Source organism: Phycodurus eques, chromosome 7 (assembly GCF_024500275.1).
Source record: "Phycodurus eques isolate BA_2022a chromosome 7, UOR_Pequ_1.1, whole genome shotgun sequence".
NCBI lineage: Eukaryota > Metazoa > Chordata > Actinopteri > Syngnathiformes > Syngnathidae > Phycodurus > Phycodurus eques.
This window is the reverse complement of record NC_084531.1, coordinates 9,566,518-9,585,398: the sequence shown is the minus strand read 5'-3', so window position 1 is coordinate 9,585,398 and position 18,881 is coordinate 9,566,518. Positions and strand designations below refer to the sequence as shown.

The 18,881-nt window shown below is 45.4% G+C and overlaps 1 protein-coding gene and 3 non-coding genes across 4 annotated transcripts in view; all 4 read left to right on the top strand.

Moving 5' to 3' along the window:
• The window catches only part of zgc:85932 (uncharacterized protein LOC405875 homolog), a 31,289-nt gene that overhangs the window by 5,600 nt on the left and 6,808 nt on the right, over nucleotides 1-18,881 (top strand). Inside the window, 10 exon segments of the mRNA XM_061681530.1 lie at nucleotides 2,886-3,057; nucleotides 3,558-3,629; nucleotides 8,240-8,331; nucleotides 8,485-8,559; nucleotides 9,272-9,426; nucleotides 12,464-12,624; nucleotides 16,048-16,256; nucleotides 18,186-18,231; nucleotides 18,340-18,414; nucleotides 18,494-18,554. Of these exon segments, the coding sequence (XP_061537514.1) occupies nucleotides 2,886-3,057; nucleotides 3,558-3,629; nucleotides 8,240-8,331; nucleotides 8,485-8,559; nucleotides 9,272-9,426; nucleotides 12,464-12,624; nucleotides 16,048-16,256; nucleotides 18,186-18,231; nucleotides 18,340-18,414; nucleotides 18,494-18,554 (1,118 nt within the window).
• On the top strand, nucleotides 13,057-13,129 carry trnak-uuu (transfer RNA lysine (anticodon UUU)). Its single transcript has one exon. It is a non-coding gene; the product is annotated as a tRNA-Lys (tRNA).
• trnak-uuu (transfer RNA lysine (anticodon UUU)) lies at nucleotides 13,368-13,440 on the top strand. Its single transcript has one exon. It is a non-coding gene; the product is annotated as a tRNA-Lys (tRNA).
• Nucleotides 13,679-13,751, top strand: trnak-uuu (transfer RNA lysine (anticodon UUU)). The gene has a single exon. It is a non-coding gene; the product is annotated as a tRNA-Lys (tRNA).

The following is an 18,881-nucleotide window of genomic DNA, read 5'->3' as shown; positions in this document are numbered from 1 at the left end:
CAAAATCTCGAGATTTTGAGAGTTCCTCACTGAAGCCAATCCTGGATTCAAACCTGCTTTCACTGATCGAGAGGAAAACGCACTAACCACTGAACTATACTCCCATAAGAAGTTCAACTTTGAGGGACACCTGGAAATGGGCAAAATGACCCTAAAACTGGCGTCTAGCTTTTATGGATTGGGGGCTTAACCCCCACGAGCTTTGCACCCGGAAAATATGTTTGTCGGGGGGGTCAAAACTAAAAAAAAACAATCAAATCATTTAGGGGGTGCTTAAGAACAATTTTAGGGGGGCTAAGACCCAAAATAACTGGCCTAACCATCCATCCATCCATCTACCCATCCATGCATTCATCCATCCATTTTCCTCCGCTTATCCGAGGTTGGGTTGCGGGGGCAGCAGCTTAAGCAGGGAAGCCCAGACTTTCCTCTCCCCAGCCACTTTGTCCAGCTCTTCCGTGGGAATACTGAGGCGTTTCTTGGCCAGCCGAGAGACGTAGTCTCTCTGACGTGTCCAGGGTCGTCCCCGGGGCCTCCTCCCGGTGGGACGTGCCCGGAACACCTCATCAGGGAGGCTTCAGGAAGACATCCGAACCAGATGTCCGAGCCACCTCATCTGGCTCCTCTGAAAGCAGAGGAGCAGAGGCTCGACTCTGATCCCCTGCGGGATGACCAAGCTTCTCACCCTATCTCTAAGGGCGAGTCTTGACACACTGTGGAGGAAACTTATTTCGGCCGCTATTTTGTTCTTTTAGTCATGACCCACAGCTCGTGACCATAGGTGAGGGTAGGAACGTAGATTGACCGGTAAATCCAGAGCTTTACCTTTGCAGATGCTGCACCGATCCGCCTGCCGATCTTGTGCACCATTCTTCCCTCACTTGTGAACAAGACCCTGAGATACTTGAACTCCTCCTCTTGGGACAGGATCTCCTCCCTGACCCGGAGAGGGCACTCCACCTTTTTTCGACTGAGTACCCTTGTCTCAGATTTGGAGGTGCTGATTTTCATCCCAGCCGCTTCACACTCGGCTGCGATCTGTTCCAGTGAGAATTGGAATAATGAAACCATCAGAACCACATCACGACGTGATACTGATGTCATCAAACTGCACCCCATCAACACCCCGGCAGTGCCAAGAAATTCTGTGCATAAAGGTAATGAACAGAATAGGTGACAAAAGGCAGCCTGGGTGGACTAGAACTCTCACGGGAAAGGAATCTGACTTACTGCCGGCAATGCTAACCAAACTCTGACACCGGTCGTACAGGGACCGAACAGCCCATATCAGGGAGTCCGGTACCCCATATTCCCGGAGCACCCCACACAGGACTCCTTGAGGGACACGGTCGAACGCCGTCTCCAAGTCCACAAAACACATGTAGACTGGATGGGCTAACTCCCATGCATCCTCGAGGAACCTGCTAAGTGTGAAGAGCTGGTCCGCTGTTCCACCACCAGGACGAAAACCACACTGCTCCTCGTGAATTCAAGATTCAAATTCCCAACGGACCCTCCTCTCCAGCACCCCTGAATAGACCTTACCAGGGAGGCTGAGGAGTGTGATCCGCTATAGTTGGAACACACCCCGTTCCTAATAGACCCTCCCAATATGTTTGGGTCTGCCAGGTCGGACCGGCATCTTCCTCCACCACCACGTGGTGATCGGTTTACAGCTCAGCCCTTCTCTTCACCCGAGTGTCCAAGACATGCAGCCGCAAGTCTGAGGACATGAAGCACAAAGTCTATTATGGAACCTTCGCTTAGGGTGTCCTGGTACCAAGTGCACATGTGGACACCCTTATCTCAGAACATGGTGTTCATTATGGACAATCCATGATGAGCACAGAAGTCCAATAACAGAACACCACTCTGGTTCTGGCCCCTGCCTGAGAGGCGACGTTCCACGTCCCTAGAGCTAACTTCTGTAGCTGGGGATCGGACCGCCAAGGTCCCTGCCTTCGGCCGCCACCCAGCTCACGACGCACCCGACCCCTTTGGCCCCTCCCACAGGTGGTGAGCTAATGGGAAAGGGGGGGGGGGGGATGCTTCTTCTGGCTGTGCCCGACCGGGCCCCATGGGTGTTGGCCCGGCCACCAGGCGCCCCGGTGACCCACATCCGGACAAGAGAAATTTAGGTCCATTTATTTTTATCATCATAAGGATTATTTGAGCCGTGCTTTGTGTGGCCCCTCACTGAGGACCTGTTTCCCATTTGAGACCCTAGCAGGGGCGTAAAGCCCAGACAACTTAGCTCCTAGGATCATCGGGACACACAAAAGCATCCATCACGATAAGCGGCTGGGTCAGGGAGGGGTTTGCCTAACCACAAACAGTCAAATCATTTGAAGCCCTCCTAAAAATAAGGCTTAGTGACGCCACTGCCCCGAAACAGCCGCTTTAAACTAAAATGGCAGACTTCCTGTGTCTTTTTGGGCATGACTTCTTGAGACTTGATTGTGGGTCTACTTATGATAGACATGCATACCAAATGTTATTTAGCCTATGCCGTCTAATGTGGGTGGAGCATGGCATCAAAGTTTGCTGATCATTTCAAGAATTTTAGGAAGGTTAAATTAACAAATTTGCCCCCGACACCAGTCTGAACGACTGACACGAAATTGGGTGGACATTATTAGGTGGTCTATTGTAATAGGATGCACGAAAAAGTCTCAAAAACCCATGCCCAAAATTGAACTGCAAGTCAGCCATGTTTGTTTTAAGCATCCATTTGGGGGAAATTCTAGGTCTCGTAATTTGACAAAATCCTTCTTGGGAATTCACCATGGAAAAGGTGGTGCGAGGGCCTGTCCATTTCATAAATATTGATCGTACAAAACAATAACTTGTTGACATTTACAGTATATGCGTTCTGTGTCTTTCAGGCTAAAAGGAGGCTACCGTGCCCTGGACATGGGCTTTCCTCATGAGGCCATGGTGGACATGACGGGCGGCGTGGCCGAGGTTCTGAGTGTGGCCATGCTGCCCAGGGAGCTTCCAGTCTTACTGGCCGAGCTTCTGGCCAAGGGCGCGCTCATCAACTGCGCCAACACACAGGTGAGAGTCTCCAAGGCGAGTAGCGTCTTAATACTAATCCCGCCGCCTTTTCTCCAGAACTCCACCCTGACGCTTGGCTTAGCCGACATGACTCATGATTTTTTTTCCCATGAACATGTTCAGTGGAGGCGGCAAGGTGGATGACTGGTTAGCACATCTGCCTCACAGTTCTGAAGACCGGGCTTCAAATCCCGACCCCGCCTGTGTGGAGTTTCCATGTTCTCCCTGTGCCTGCTGTGGGTTTTCTCCGGGCACTCTGGTTTCCTCCCACATCCCAAATACATGCGTGGTAGGTTGATTGAAGACTCTAAATTGCCCGTACGTGTGAATGTGAGTGCGAATGGTTGTTTGTTTATATGTGCCCTGCGAATTGGCTGGCGACCAGTTAAAGGTGTACCGCCCGAAGATAGCTGGGATAGGCTCCAGCATGCCCGCGATCCTAGTGAGGATAAGCGGTACAGAAAATGGATGAATGTTCAATGGATGTGCTTCCCCTGCAGGGTCCTTTGGAGTACAGGAATGAGCTGGGAATCATGTTCAGACATGCATACTCACTGACTGCTGTGGAAAAGGTAAATGTTGCTTGCTACTTCATGTCTGTTTATGTTGATTATCGCTAGATGTCACAAAAGGGGAGAAAAAAACATGTGATCAAGGCATTTTTATTATACTTTGCCTGATATGATGATGATATTACTCATTTGTTTCTATGCAATGTATACTTATGTTCATTATGTGCCATTATTAAATGGTTTATTGAAGCGATTACATTTATAACAATTACAATTGGTAATACAAGCTTTATATGGGTTTGGTACCATGCACTTACAAAACAAGGAGAATACTTGGCAGAATATGTAGGGCACAATCCTAACTGCCCTATAGGCCAATAAAAAAATGTCACGATGTTGCAGAGTTGTCATTTGAATAGGTAATTTGATATATCTCAGGGCGTCCACTGTTCTAATTACAAAATAAACTTCTCTATAGTGGCCACTTGTTGCTAGGCAGAATTCGTAGGAATCCATCATAACTGCCCCACAGTCCAATGGGAGAAAACAAAAACAGCTATACCCACTAGGCTGACATAACACTGAACTGGCCACTTGTTGCTGGGCATAATTCCTAGGGCTCACTCATCACTGCCTTACTGGAAAAATGGGTTGGGTGCCAAGCATTTATGTACCAGGGAAACAACAGTAAATGAACAGTTACAACGAGATTCCATTTTAACAAGCTAGTAGATAAATAACTCGACTTATTGTCATTCCTGGTTGCTTCACTCTTCTTGTTGCTCGTCAGGATTACATACCTGTCCCATGGACCAAAGAAAGCAATTGCCGCATACAAACCACGTCCACCCTGTGGTTTGATTGAAAAGCTAGGGGCTGACGACGACGCCTTATCAGAGCTAGCACAGAGCGCTTCAAACAGATTAAAACTACACTTTAATGATTAGGCAATATGTTATGTTTATACACATTAATTTCACATTTGATTGTGTAGTTTCTTAAAATATGACAGAAGTGTTAGAAAATAAAGAGAAACAGACTATCTGGTGGGCTCGGACTGTCAGGATGCTGCTGCAATCTTATCCATAACGATAGCAGTGCCTACTGTAAAAAAGTTGATTAAACAACCTCTCAGTTGAACGAAAGTGTGTAGGGTTACCTGCAACTTTTACAAGTCAGTTATTCTTCAAATTATTACTGAGATAAATTAGTATATTCATTGGCAATTTGCGTTACATCCGCCTCTGCAGCTTCCGTAAATGACACAACACAGTCAGTACTTGGCAAGACCGGGCTCACCACAACCTGAGAGCGCCATGCTGAGTCAAACCAACACCTCCCCGAGCGCTCCCTCCCGTATGACCCTTACTGCCTGTATTCTAGGTCCCGTTCACAACACACCATCAACAGCACTCATTGATTCCGGTGCAGACGATAGTTTTATTCATGAGGGTTTAGTACCTCAGCTCCAACTCCCTCCCCCTCCCTTCGCCGAAAAAGGTCACTACCCTTGATGGACGACACATTTCCCCCGTCACCCACCAAACTGCTCCGTTCACTCTACTCATCTCAGTTAATCACCATGAAACCATCCACCTTTTGTTATTCCCTCCCCGAATACTCCGTTACTCCTCGGAATTCCCTGGCTCATAAAGCACAACCACGCCATCGACTGGACCCAACAATCTATCACTGGGTGAAGTCCTCACTGCCATTCACATTGTCTGTTATCTGCCATGGCGCCCTCCAGCAAACCTTAACCACCTGCCGCACCGGTCGACCTCTCCCGGGTGCCGGACGAATATCACGACCTCTCTCCTGTTTTTAGCAAAGACCTTGCCATTTCGGTACCTCCTCACCGCCCTTATGACTGTGCGGTTGATCTCCTGCCGGGAGCCCCTCGCCCCTCCAGCATTCTCTTCAATCTTTCCCACCCTGAGAACAAGGCTATGGAGGACTATATCCATGATTCCTTGGCTCTTCTTCCCCCGTGGGGCCCGGCTTCTTCTTTGTTGAGAAGAAAGATACCACTATCAGCCCCTGCATGGATTACCGTGGACTCAATGACATCACCATAAAAAATTAATCTCCACTGCCCTTATTGACTCCTCATTTGAACCCCTCTGCGACGCCCAGATATTCACCAAATTGGATCTACGCAATGCATGCCATCTCATCTGCATCAGCGAGGGGGATGAATGGAAAACTGCTTTCAATACCCCCCTAGGTCACTTTGACACTTGGAATACCTGGTCATGCCATTTGGATTAACCAACCCCCCCCGCCGTTTTCCAAACCTTCATTAATGATGTCCTCCGCGATATGCTTAATCGGTTCGTATTCGTCTATTTCGACTACATCCTCATTGTCTCCCTCTCTCCCGAAGAACATCGCCATCATGTCCGCCAAGTCCTTCAGGGTCTCGTTGAGAACTGCCTTTTTGTCAAACCTGAGAAATGTGAATTCCACCTCTCCTCTCCATACACTTCCTGGACTATATCATTGCCAGAGGACAATTACAACCAGACCTGTCAAAAAATCCAAGCAGTCGTCAACTGGCCCATTCCCTCTACCTGCAAAAAACTACGTGTCCTAGGCTTCGCCTGTTTTTACCACCGCTTCATCTGCAACTACAGCAAAGTGGCTACTCCTCTCACTAGCCTTACTTCCACCAACTCTCCATTCCAGTGGACCCCTGCTGCATCCCAAGCCTTCGAGCACCTAAAAGACTTATTCACCCTTGCCCCCATCTTGAGACACTCGGACCCCTCCCTCCAGTTCGTTGTGGAGGTCGACGCCTCTGACACTGGGGCAGGGACCGTTTTCTCCCAGCGGGACCCCGAATCCCAGAAACTACATCCTTGTGCCTTTTTCTCCCGTCGATTTCCTACGTCATAATTCCGCTCTGGCCATTGTCTGGGCTTTGGAGGAGTGGAGGCATTGGCTGGAAGGGACTGATTCTCCGTTTATAATATGGACCGATCATAAAAATCATGGCTATCTTCGTTCCGCCAAAAGAGGGCCCACCCCGACAAGCTCGGTGGGCCCTCTTCCTGAGCCGATTTAATTTTAGCCTCTCCTTCCGCCCTGGTTCCCGCAACAGCAAGCCTGATGCCCTCTCTGCATGTACTCACCCCCCTCCTGAACCCATCTTTCCTTCCTCCTACTTCGTCGGGGCAGCCAGTTGGGAGATCGAACAGGTGGTTAAAAATGCTCAAATGACCCAACCGGATCACAAGACTGCACCTCCTGACCGGCTGTTTGTATCCAATTCAGAACTTTCTGAGGTTCTCCAGTGGGCACACATTTCAAAACTGTTTAAGGAACAGTAGCATACTGTGGCGGTTCCCGCGGTGAGGGATCACCTGCGAAGGGTCCAGTCCATTTGGAAGGACATCAAGGCGGCTCTGAATCGGTCTGCCGATAGGAATAAACGGCTCGCGGATCTTCGTCGGTCTCCCACACCTGAGTACAAGGTGGGTCAGACGGTTTGGCTCTCACTCCCGTGACCTCCCGCTCCAGACTGAATCCCGTAAACTCACTTTACGCTTTATTGGTCCCTTCCCGATCATTAAAATCATCAATCCCATGTCAGTTCAATTAAAACAATCCCTCAAGATCCATCCGACGTTCCATGTGTCTCTGCTCAAACCTGTCTCCACCTGCGCTCTGATTAGGGATTTTTACACGGCTCACTCTGGGAAGCCGGGTAGGACGCCTGGAGGCGACCGTTGAGGGGGCTACTGTCATGGTCTGTCCCTGCAGTTACGTTGTTGGAGCTTGGGTGGTGCTTTGCGCCCCTCTCGCCCTCTCTCTCTCTCTCCCCCTCTCTCGCTTCCCAGTAATCAGCACCACCTCAGCCGCGGCCCTGTTGCCAATCAGCACTCTACACTGCCTGCATTGAACCCTGCCAGATCCAGGAAATCGGCGCCAGACTATTAACGTTCACCCGTGGTACATCGGCTCTATCTTTGCACGTAAGTTACGGTACTCCCCACAATTCTACTCATCAACGTGTTCCTCTTCGTTCTCATTGCTCCTTCCGTGCTCCCCGCCTCGCTGTTGTCTCAAGCTACGCCGCCAAGCTCTTCCACCTGCTCACGCCACAGCTTCCCGCACCTTCCTTGTCCCGAGGGTCCACCATCACGCCTTGGAAATCCCACCCTGAACTCAAATACAAAATAAACCATTCTCCATGACTTCTCCCGCCTCCGTCTGCTTCTGGATCCAGTCAACATCTATACAGTTATATCGGGACAGTCTGTCCATTTTTATGTTCTGGTTTGCATCGCCTGCAATTGGCTAGAGACGAGTTCAGGGTGTACCCCGCCTCTCGTCCGAAGATAGCTGGGATAGGTTCCAGCACGCCCGCGACCCTTGTGAGGATAAAGTGGTACAGAAAATGGATGGATGGATGGATGCTTTGCATCGCGGAGTTCACATTAGTTCTGCTAAATCTATTTTGTTCATAGATTTATTTAACTCCTTTTTAAAATGTTTAATATTGGATTCTTGTTAAATATGAATAAATATGGTTCAATGTTGGAATGAAGATCTGCTTACCAATACATTTTGTTTTGAGTTCCGGATTGTTGTTACAAAAGATGACATATGACTAAATAAGGCACAACATTGGGTTGAAAGTATTTTAACATCCTTTGATCCCCCAGGTGCAGACCACATACGGACCCGTGGACCTGGTGCGCATCTTCAACCCGTGGGGCAACACAGAGTGGCTGGGCCCATGGAGCGACCTGGAAGGGTTTGCCAAATTTCACTTCCATAAAAAATTCTAATTACACTGCTAGTACAGCTGACAACTAACAAAAAAAACATGAATCTCCAAATTTAAACTATAAATTTTTGAATCATTCAATGTAATCTTTTTTTTTTAATGCATAAACTGCTTGTACAGGCCCGAGTGGAACACAGTGAGCGCTGAGGAGCAAAAGCGACTGGACCGAATACGACGGGAAGACGGAGAGTTCTGGTGAGTGCACGATGGACAACTTCAATCCCCGGCCCCGCCTGTGTGGAGTTTGCATGTTCTCCCCGTGCCTGCGTGGGTTTTCTCCGGGCACTCCGGTTTCCTCCCACATCCCAAAAACATGCGTGGTAGGTTAATTGACAACTCTAAATTGTCCATTGGTGTGAATGTGAGTGCGAATGGTTGTTTATTAGAATGTGCCCTGCGATTGGCTGGCAACCAGTTCAGGGTGTGCCCCGCCTCCTGCTCGACGATAGCTGGGATAGGTTCCAGGATGCTCGCGACCCTCGTGAGGAGCAGCAGCTCAGAAAATGGATGGATGGATATACTGTATTTTGCATGGCTATTACATGGACACATGGATTAAGATTCCTCGAATATAATATAGATATATGTACAATTAGCTTCCTACATCTTTACTATTTACTTGTCAGGTATGTTATCAGAATTAGGGTAGGACCTGATAAATGTTTTACTTTTTCCTACTCCTTTTGAACATAAACGGTGTGCATTCCTTTGATTATTATTTGCAAATTATTGATTATAATCTGCAAAGTAAAGAAACAATGAGCAAAAATAAAAGGGTTTAGAAATGATGAAAGTGAAAGGGAAGGTAAAAAAGAGAGGAAGGATAGAAGCAAGAGAACATGATGGAAAGCAAAACAGGAAAGACTGGACAACGAGAAATAATAAAAATAAGACTGTTCTCGTGCAGGATGTTGCTGTCTGACTTCCGTCAGAACTTCGAGACGATGGAGGTGTGTCACCTGGCCAACATTCAGAGCGACGCCAGCGTGCAGCCATGGTCGTGCGCAATGCATCATGGGACCTGGGTGCCACGTGTCTCTGCCGGGGGCTCTCCCAAAGGGGGTAAATGCACTAAGAGACACATACATGAGGGAAAAAAAGGATAACTGTTTGTCACTTGTTGCTAGGCAGAATTTGTATGAGATTGTTAATACGTATCGACCAATTCACCATGATGTCTCCCGTTCCTCTGGGTGGTAAAAAGAAAAGCGTTCTGTGATGGCACCACTAGTAAACAAAATTCAGCAAAAGGTTCTATGGCTTGAATGATGATTTTAGCCTTATTCTCTAATGCCGTAGCTTGAATGTGCGCAATGCCGGTCGAAAAGAAGATGTTACGCGAGGTAAATCGTTTCGAATGGAGACGTAATCACGACCGTAATTTACATTTTAACAGATCAGCCGATTAAAAAATAGACGTTGTGGAAATTCAGACAGTTAACATGATCATTGAGGGACTGGCTAGTTAATTGACTTTTGTGTTGCCCGGATTAATGGCACCAATGGCCTCTTATGACGGTGAAATGGATAGCTTGCTATAGAGCTGATGTTAGCTTGCAGGCTAGCCATTATGTTTTGCAAAATAACCCTAAGTGAAAATGCCTTCCACGAACCTGATGATGTAGGTTTGGTTCCTAGTCTGTCCTTTCAGAAGTGGCTACTACACTAATGGGCAAATTTCTCTATATAGTTATTCACGACAACTACTTGATTTTTTCCTCCTCATCCATAGGTTCAGCTGGACTACTTTTGATTTTTTTTATGAATTAAATAAAAATTAAAAACCTTTGGGGTCTATCTTTTTTTGTTTGTATGTTAACTGCAATTGGCTGGCGACCAGTTCAGGGTGTACTCCGCCTCTGGTCCGAAGATAGCTGGGATAGGCACCAGCACGCCCGTGACCCTAGTGAGGATAAGCGGTACAGAAAATGGATGAATGAATGGATGGGGTATATCTGGTGGTGCAACCCAAATGTCATCATTTCAGTTTGGGTCAGCGGTAGTCAATCACTTTTCTGCTAAACAATAGTATCAGGCCACTTATCCTTTTTTTAACATTATGAAATGGTCTGTATGAAATTTCACTACTGGTCAATTGATGCTTGGCAGAATCCATAGGGCTCAATCATAAATGTCCCACAAGCCAATGAGAAAACTTAGCAAATAGAAGTTATGCCCACGAAGTTGCTTGAATAACAGTACGACTGGTCACTTGTTACTAGGCAGAATTCGTAGGGCTCAATTATGACTGCTCTGCAGGTCAATGACAAATACAAGCCATGCCCATGATACAACCCCAATTCCAATTTCTGATCTAATGTGTCCTTTTGAACTCTTCTAATATTAACTTGATGTTATCTCGTCACGTGTGCACGCACGCACACACCCGCGCGTGCACACACACACACACACACACACACGCACACACACACACACACACACGCACACGCGCACACACACACACACACACACACACACACACACGACGTCCATGATATAAAAGTCAATTGTTAACCAAGATGAACAACATCCATCCATCCATTTTCTGTTCCGCTTATCCTCACTAGGGACTAAATGGAAGTGAAGGATTATTGTTTGTAACACATTGAATTATTTAGTTGCAGTTATAAATCTCAAGATTGTGAAAATTAAGTCGCCGTCTTACAAGAAGTCATACTTTCGTGCCACCGTACTACAACCCCAATTCCAATGAAGTTGGGACCTTTTGTGTTAAACATAAATAAAAACAGAATACAATGATTTGCAAATCATGTTCAACCTATATTTAATTGAATACACAACAAAGACAAGATATTTAATGTTCAAAATGATAAACTTGATTGTTTTTAGCAATTAATTATTAACTTAGAATTTTATGGCTGTAACACATTCCAAAAAAGCTGGGACAGGGTCATGTTTACCACTGTGTTATATCACCTTTTCTTTTAACAACATTCAATAAACGTTTGGGAACTGAGGACATTAATTGTTTGAGGAACATTGTCCTTAAACTGTTCGACTATTTTCTCACGCACCTTGCCCCTTCTTTGCTTGTGAATGACTGAGCAATTCAGGGAAGCTCCTTTTATACCCAATCATGGTACCCACCTGTTCCCAATTAGCCTGTTCACCTGTGGGATGTTCCAAACAGGTGTTTGATGAGCATTCCTCAACTTTCTCAGTCTTTGTTGCCACCTGTCCCATCTTTTTTGGAACGTCTTGCAGCCATAAAATTCCAATTGAATGATTATTTGCTAAAAACAATAAAATCTATCAGTTTAAACAGTAAATATCTTGTCTTTGTAGTGTATTCAATTAAATATAGGTTAAACATGATTTGCAAATCATTGTATTCTGTTTTTATTGATGTTAAACACAACATCCAAACCTCATTGGAATTGGGGTTGTAAAATAATTTAAAATTAGTATAATAAAAAATTACATTTTCAAATGTAATTTCTTGTATGGGCGGCACGGTGACCGACTTGTTAGCACATCTGCCTCACAATTCTGTGGACCTGGGTTCAAATCTGGGCTCGCCTGTGTGGATTTTGCATGTTCTCCCTGTGCCTGCATGGGTTTTCTTCGGGTACTCTGGTTTCCTCCCACATCCACCAAACATGCATGGTAGGTTAATTGGCGACTCTAAATTGTCCGTAGGTGTGAATGTGAGTGCGAATAGTTGTTTGTTTGTATGTGCCCTGCGATTGGCTGTCGACCAGTTGAGGGTGTACCCCGCCTCTCACCCCAAGATAGCTTGGATAAGTGAGGATAAGCGGTGTAGAAAATGGATGGATGGATGGAATTTCTTGTTTGTTAGGAATGTAGGTTAAAATAATGCAAGACACAATAATATAATTATTTAAAAAAATAAATACCTCATGATGTGATCTTAATTTTTTTTTTCTAACAGCATATAATAAGAACAAATACAGGATGTGCTAGGGCCCTTGAATGGATGTGTTTGAGTTATGAGTTATATGAGTTCCATATAGAGTATGAATGAAAAAAAAGTCATACCTGGCGACATTTGCTTCATTGAGGTTTAACTTAATCAATCCTAAACACAAACCTTTGTGTGTGTGTGTTTATGTTTCAGGTTGGTTCTGGCAAAATCCCCAGTTTGGCTTGGTCCTCTCCCAAGACACTGAACACGGATCACCTGAACCTCCAAAGCGCTGCGCCTTCATTTTGGCTCTCATGCAGAAATATCAACGGCGTAGAGGCATCGACCTTTCCATCGCTCTTCACATATACCCGGTATACACTCGCAAAGTCACAGACCAAAAATACACCACACGTACAACTTGAGGTGGGTAGTAACCTCACCTCACTGCCTCCCTCATTGACTGTAGAGCCTCGATAACTCAGTCGGTAGAGCACCAGACTTTTAATCTGAGGGTCCAGGGTTCAAGTCCCTGTTCAAGTGACAAAATTGTTAAGGAGTTGTTCACAAAATATCACACAGGTACTTTCACTCCGACACTTGATAACTTCAAACCACCCACCACATGGTCATTGAAACAGCATACACTCTCACTTTGACCTTGGGTATCTCAGTCAGTAGCATACCAGGCTTTCAATCTGATGTTCTGTCTTCCGAGTACCTGTTTCGTCTGTGTCATTTTTAAATTCTCGCTAGCGCTTAATTGGAACCTCGTCTCCTCACCTCACTCCCACATAGACAATAGAGCCTGGATAACTCAGTTGGTAGGGCATCAGTCTTTTAATCTGAGGGTCCAGGTTTCAAGTCCCTGTTCAGGTGACATGTTTCTTAAGAAGTTGTTCACTAAATTTCACACAGGTACTTTCAGTGGAACACTTCAAAACACCCATCACATGTTCATTGATGCACCACACACTCTCACTTTGACTTTGGGTATCTCGATCAGTAGCATACCAGGCTTCTACTCTGATGTTCTGTCTTTCGAGTACCTGTTTAGTCAGATTTCGCGCTTAATTTGCACCACGTCTCCTCACCTCACTGCCTGAGTGACCATCGAGCCTGGATAGCTCAGTCGGTAGAGCATCAGACTTTTAATCTGAGGGTCCAGGGTTCAAGTCCCTGTTCAGGCAATGTAATTCTTAAGAAGTTTTTCACTAAATTGGACACTGGTACTTTCACTGGAACACTTCAAAACACCCACCACATATTCATCGATGCACCACAAACTCTCACTTTGACCTTGGCTATCTCGGTCCGTATTTTGCCAGGCTTTTAATTTGATCCGTCTTTCGACTATCCGTTTGGTCAAATGTGCTTACGCTTAATTGGCACCTGGTCTCCTCACCTCACTCCCTCAGTTAGTATAGAACCTAGGTAGCTCAATCGATAGAGCATCAGACTTTTAATCTGAGAGTCCAGGGTTCAAGTCCCTGTTCAGATAACAAAATCTTTAAGAAGTTGATCACTAAATATCACTCAGGTACTTTCACTCAGACACTTGAATCCTACCAGGTACCAGGCTTTTTATCTGATGTTCTGTCTTCCGAGTACCTGTTTTGTCAGTGTCAATTTTAAATTCTCAATGCTGCTCGCGCTTAATCGTCTCCTCACCTCACTCCCTCATAGAAAATAGAGCTTGGATAGGTTAGTCGTAGAGCATCACACTTTTAATCTAAGAATCCAGGGTTCAAGTCCCTGTTCAAGTCTGTTCATGTAACAAAATTCAAAATTCTGAAGAAGGTGTTCACTTTCACTTGAAAACACCCACCACATGTTCATTGATGCACCATACACTCTCACTGTGACCTTGGGTATCTCGGTCAGTAGCATACCAGGTTTTTAATCTGATGTTCTGTCTTCCGAGTACCTGTTTTGTCAGTGTCAATTTTATTCTGCGCGCGCTTAATTGGGACATCATCTCCTCACCTCACTCCCTCATAGACAATAGTGCCTGGATAGCTCAGTTGTAGAGCATCAGGCTTTTAATTTCAGGGTCCAGGGTTCAAGTCCCTGTTCAGATGACATAATTCTTAAATCGTTGCTCACTAAATTTCACACAGGTACTTTCACCTGAAAACTTCAAAACACCCACCACATGTTCATCAATGTACCACACACTCTCACTTTGACCTTGGGTATCTCAGTCAGTAGCATACCAGGCTTTTAATCTGATGTTCTGTCTTTCGAGTACCTGTTTAGTCAATTGCTTGCTTGCGCTTAATTGGCGCCTTGTTTCCTCACCTCACTCCTGACGGGAGAGCTCAATCGGTGAAGCATCAGACTTTTAATCTGAGGGTCCAGGGTTCAAGTCCCTGATCAAGTGACAAAATTCTTAAATTGTTCACTAAATATCATGCAGGTACTTTCATTCAAACACTTGATAACTTCAAAACATCCACCACATGTTCATCGATGCACCACACACTCTAACTTTGACCTTGGGTATCTTGGTCAGTATCATACCAGGCTTTTAATCTGATGTTCTATCTTCCGAGTACCTGTTTAGTCAGTGTCAAATTTCTCGCTTAATTTGCACCTGGTCTCCTCACCTCACTGCCTCCCTTATTGCCTGTAGAGCCTGGATAGGTCAAGTCTGTGTTCAGGCAAGAGAATTCTTCAGTTGTTCACTAAATATCACACTAGTACTTTCTCTCAGACACTTGAACACTTCAAAACACCCACCACATGTTCATCACCATGGGACCATGGGTATCTCGGTCAGCACGTCCCAAAACCACAGATGGTATCACTGTTTTGGGAAAGCAAAATGACGAGATGAGACGAGGTGCCTAGCAAGCATTGAAAAGGTGCATCGCGCAAGAGATGGGACAGCTCTTCAGGTCAAGACTCAGCTGCCTACCACCACCACAAAAAAGAAACAGCACTTATTTGAGGACAAAAAATTGCATATTCTGGACAGAAGCAAGTTTGAAAGAAGAATAAGAGTGGCCATCTACGATAAGTTCAAAAGTTCATTTTTAAACAGCATGAGGCTTGCAACACCACCTACTGTATCTCCCACATACAATGCCCTCCTTTCGTCCCTTCCAAAGAGACTCAATAATTCCACCTCCAACAAATAACACAAACAACACAACCTCAATTGGTCTTTAGTTCGCCCCACAACCTATTTTACAACTGAATGGAATATTAACCGGGCAAATTCCACCCAACTGCTGTTGATGGGGAGAGTCTTCAACGGCCATCATTTTGCATCCCAAAAGAGTGATACCATTCACGGTTTGCATGTCTCTCACTTAAATAGTCGGGTTTCCACCCCGACACCCAGGCTAGTGCTGTCCTAACTAGTCTTGTTTCATGAACTGATGAAGCCTGCTTGGACGAGAGGCAAAACGTCTTCTAAGACAACCACAACCACAACAATTCAATTGCCCTGAGAATGGATCTGGACGGATGAGAATGGCAGCACTCTCACTCAATGACTGCAACACCATGGGGCCTGGGTAGCTCAGTTGGTAGAGCATCACTTTTAATCTGAGGGTCCATGCTTCAAGTCCATGTTCCGGCAGTTCTCAATGTTGGTTGTTGGTGATTGGATGGATACACAGAAACGCACTCATCTTACGCAACAGAGCCTGGGCAGCTCAGTTGGTAAAGCATCAGCCTTTTTTTCTGAGAGTTCGAGTCTGTGGATTGGTAGCCTTCATTTCAAGTTCTTAAAAAAGCTGATTATTAAATAGCACTATGATGTCAGACACTGGTTTTGTTTCCTCCAGGCGCCTTGCGAGGGCACCCACCTGTCACCCGAAGACCTGAGCGAGCTCCGGCCGGCGATGAGCAGCAGCTATTACTCGTCGCGGAGAGAGGTGGTTCTGCGGGGTCACCTCCCGCCCGGTCACTACGTCGTCATCCCATCCACCGCCGAGCCCAATCAGCAGGGAGCCTTCCTGCTGCGCGTGCTGACCGAGCAAGGCCACTCTGCCACGTTAGTCTTCTTTGTACTCAAGGTTGCATCAGATGACGCTAGCAATGCTGTTATTGCTTTGGCCTGAGCACAAGAGAGAATAGGTTTAAAAAACTATCAAATTATCGTAATTTCTCGTGTATAATATGCTTTCAAGTATATTGCGCAGCCTCAATATTGACCACAAAAATCAGGAAAACCCTTCTACCTATGTATATATAACGTGCACCCTCGATTTTCTGCTCTCCATACACTCAAAACATAAAGTATTAGACGTATTTTATTAGGTTTTTCAAAAAAGGATTCTTCTCAGTCTGCATGCACTGACGTAATTCAGTGTCAATTAACCTAGCATGCATGTTTTGGGATGTGGGAGGAAACCGGAGTACCCGGAGAAAACCCATGCAGGCACGGGGAGAACATGCAAACTCCACACAGGCAGGGCCGGGGATTGAAACCTGGTCCTCAGAACCGTGAGGCAGACGCTCTAACCAGTTGTCCACCGTGCCGCAAAACAGAATACATCCATCCATTTTCTGAGGCGCTTCTCCTCACTAGTGTCGCGGGTGTGCTGGAGCCTATCCCAGCTATCATCGGGCAGGAGCCGGGGTACACCCTGAACTGGTTGCCAGCCAATCGCAGGGCACATACAAACAAACAACCATTTGCGCTCACATTCACACCTACGGACAATTTAGAATTAACCTACCATGCATGTTTTTGGGATGTGGGATGAAACCGGAGTGCCCGGAGAAAACCCACGCAGACACGGGGAGATCATGCAAACTCCACACAGGCGGGGCCGGGGATTGAATCCCGGTCCTCAGAACTGTGAGGCAGACGCTCTAACCGTCGCCCACCGTACCGCCATATCCTCCACTACTTTGTAGTGTATACCAAGTGGCACGGTGGCCGACTGGTTAGAGCGTCAGCCTCACAGTTCTGAGGAGTGGGGTTCAATCCCTGGTCTTGCCTGTGTGGAGTTTGCATGTTCTCCCCGTGCCTGCGTGGGTTTTCTCCGGGCACTCTGGTTTCCTCCCACATTCCAAAAACATGCATTAATTGGAGACTCTAAATTGCCCGTAGGTGTAGGTGTGAATGTGAGTGCGAATGGTTGTTTGTTTCTATGTTTAACTTTAAATAAATTACATTAATTTATACAGAGTGATGCAATTAGTTATTCAATGTAATTTTCTCAGTGGTGCAATTACTTACTTTTGAAAAGGTGATGAAATTTGTTTTATTATTTAAATTAAATTTATTTACAGGCGTATTTATTAAAGTAATTCATACGAATTTTATTTTCACACATGATGCAGTTACTTCTTTAGTTTAATTTAATTTGCACAAATTGATGAAATTACTTGTTAAATTTCGTTTCATTTTATTGACACAAAGGGATGGCATTAGCTGTTTTTTTTAACTGGATTTAAAAAAAAATATTATTTAATTACTGTAATTACATCCTTCCATTTTCTCACAGCTGGAGGCTATCCCAGTTGACTTTGAGTGAAAGGTGGGCTACCCCCACGAATGGTGGCCAGTGAGTCGCAGGGCAGATACTGTATAGAGACAGAAAACTACTCGCTCTCACACCATCACTGAGAGTGGAACCTGAACCCACGCTGCTTGCACTGAAGGCAGGCAAATGTGGTAATTACTTTACACTATTATTTAATTGAATTGAGTTTTTTTATTTCATTTAAATTAAATTCATAGATGCTTTCTTCAGATAAATATTTTATGAACACTGCATTAAATCACTATACTGTGCACTCAATGGCCACTTCATTAGGTACACCAAACAATGCACTTCAATACAAAACTCCGGCCTTGACAAAGATAATAATGCTGGCTTTTGATTGGCACTGTCAGGGAGCAGGTATTCATATAAAAAAATATTTTATGGTTGTTTATCACATAGCTAAACACTCCATTGTGTGTTTCTAGCCGAACTGCAGGCCCGGTGACACATGACCTGACTTCACTAACAGCGGTAATTTATGCACTTTGTACATTGAAAGGCTTTAGCCACGTTAGCATTCCAATCAATCTCCATAGAATTTTGAAAATTGTTTCTGACTTTATTACTTTGTCCCTACAGCCTCATTATCCCCATCAGAAAGCTCTCCCGTCGCTCAAAGGGATAAGGCAGCTATTCAAGAAGCACTGCAACAAGGTCCAGAAAGAAGTTGTCACTGAGAGGTTATTAAATGCTTTAGTGTTTACTAATTATTTTGTGTATTTTATGTCAACAGACAGGATTCTGCAAACCGCATCACCTTCACAACTTGCTGACTGAGGCCATCCAGGGAGGAGGTCAGTACTATGAGCTCTCTTTGTACTGTAGCCCATTTCATGCAGAGATATTGTACAATTAGAGCTATAACAGTATAGCCTGCATTTATCTGCCTTGGCCTTTACCGCAGAACCCAAAGAAACTTTTACACAGTGACATGGCATCCTGTCATCACATACATTAATTAGGTATTTTAGTAGTGTCTAGTGTTAAGCTTCGCACTCCAGTCTCTTCATTGCGAAATTCCCCTAACACGCGGACAAGCTTGGGGAGCAACACAACATGTAACGGGATTATGTAATCAGAATACAAAAAAAGGGAAGTGTATTCCTTTACATCCATCCATC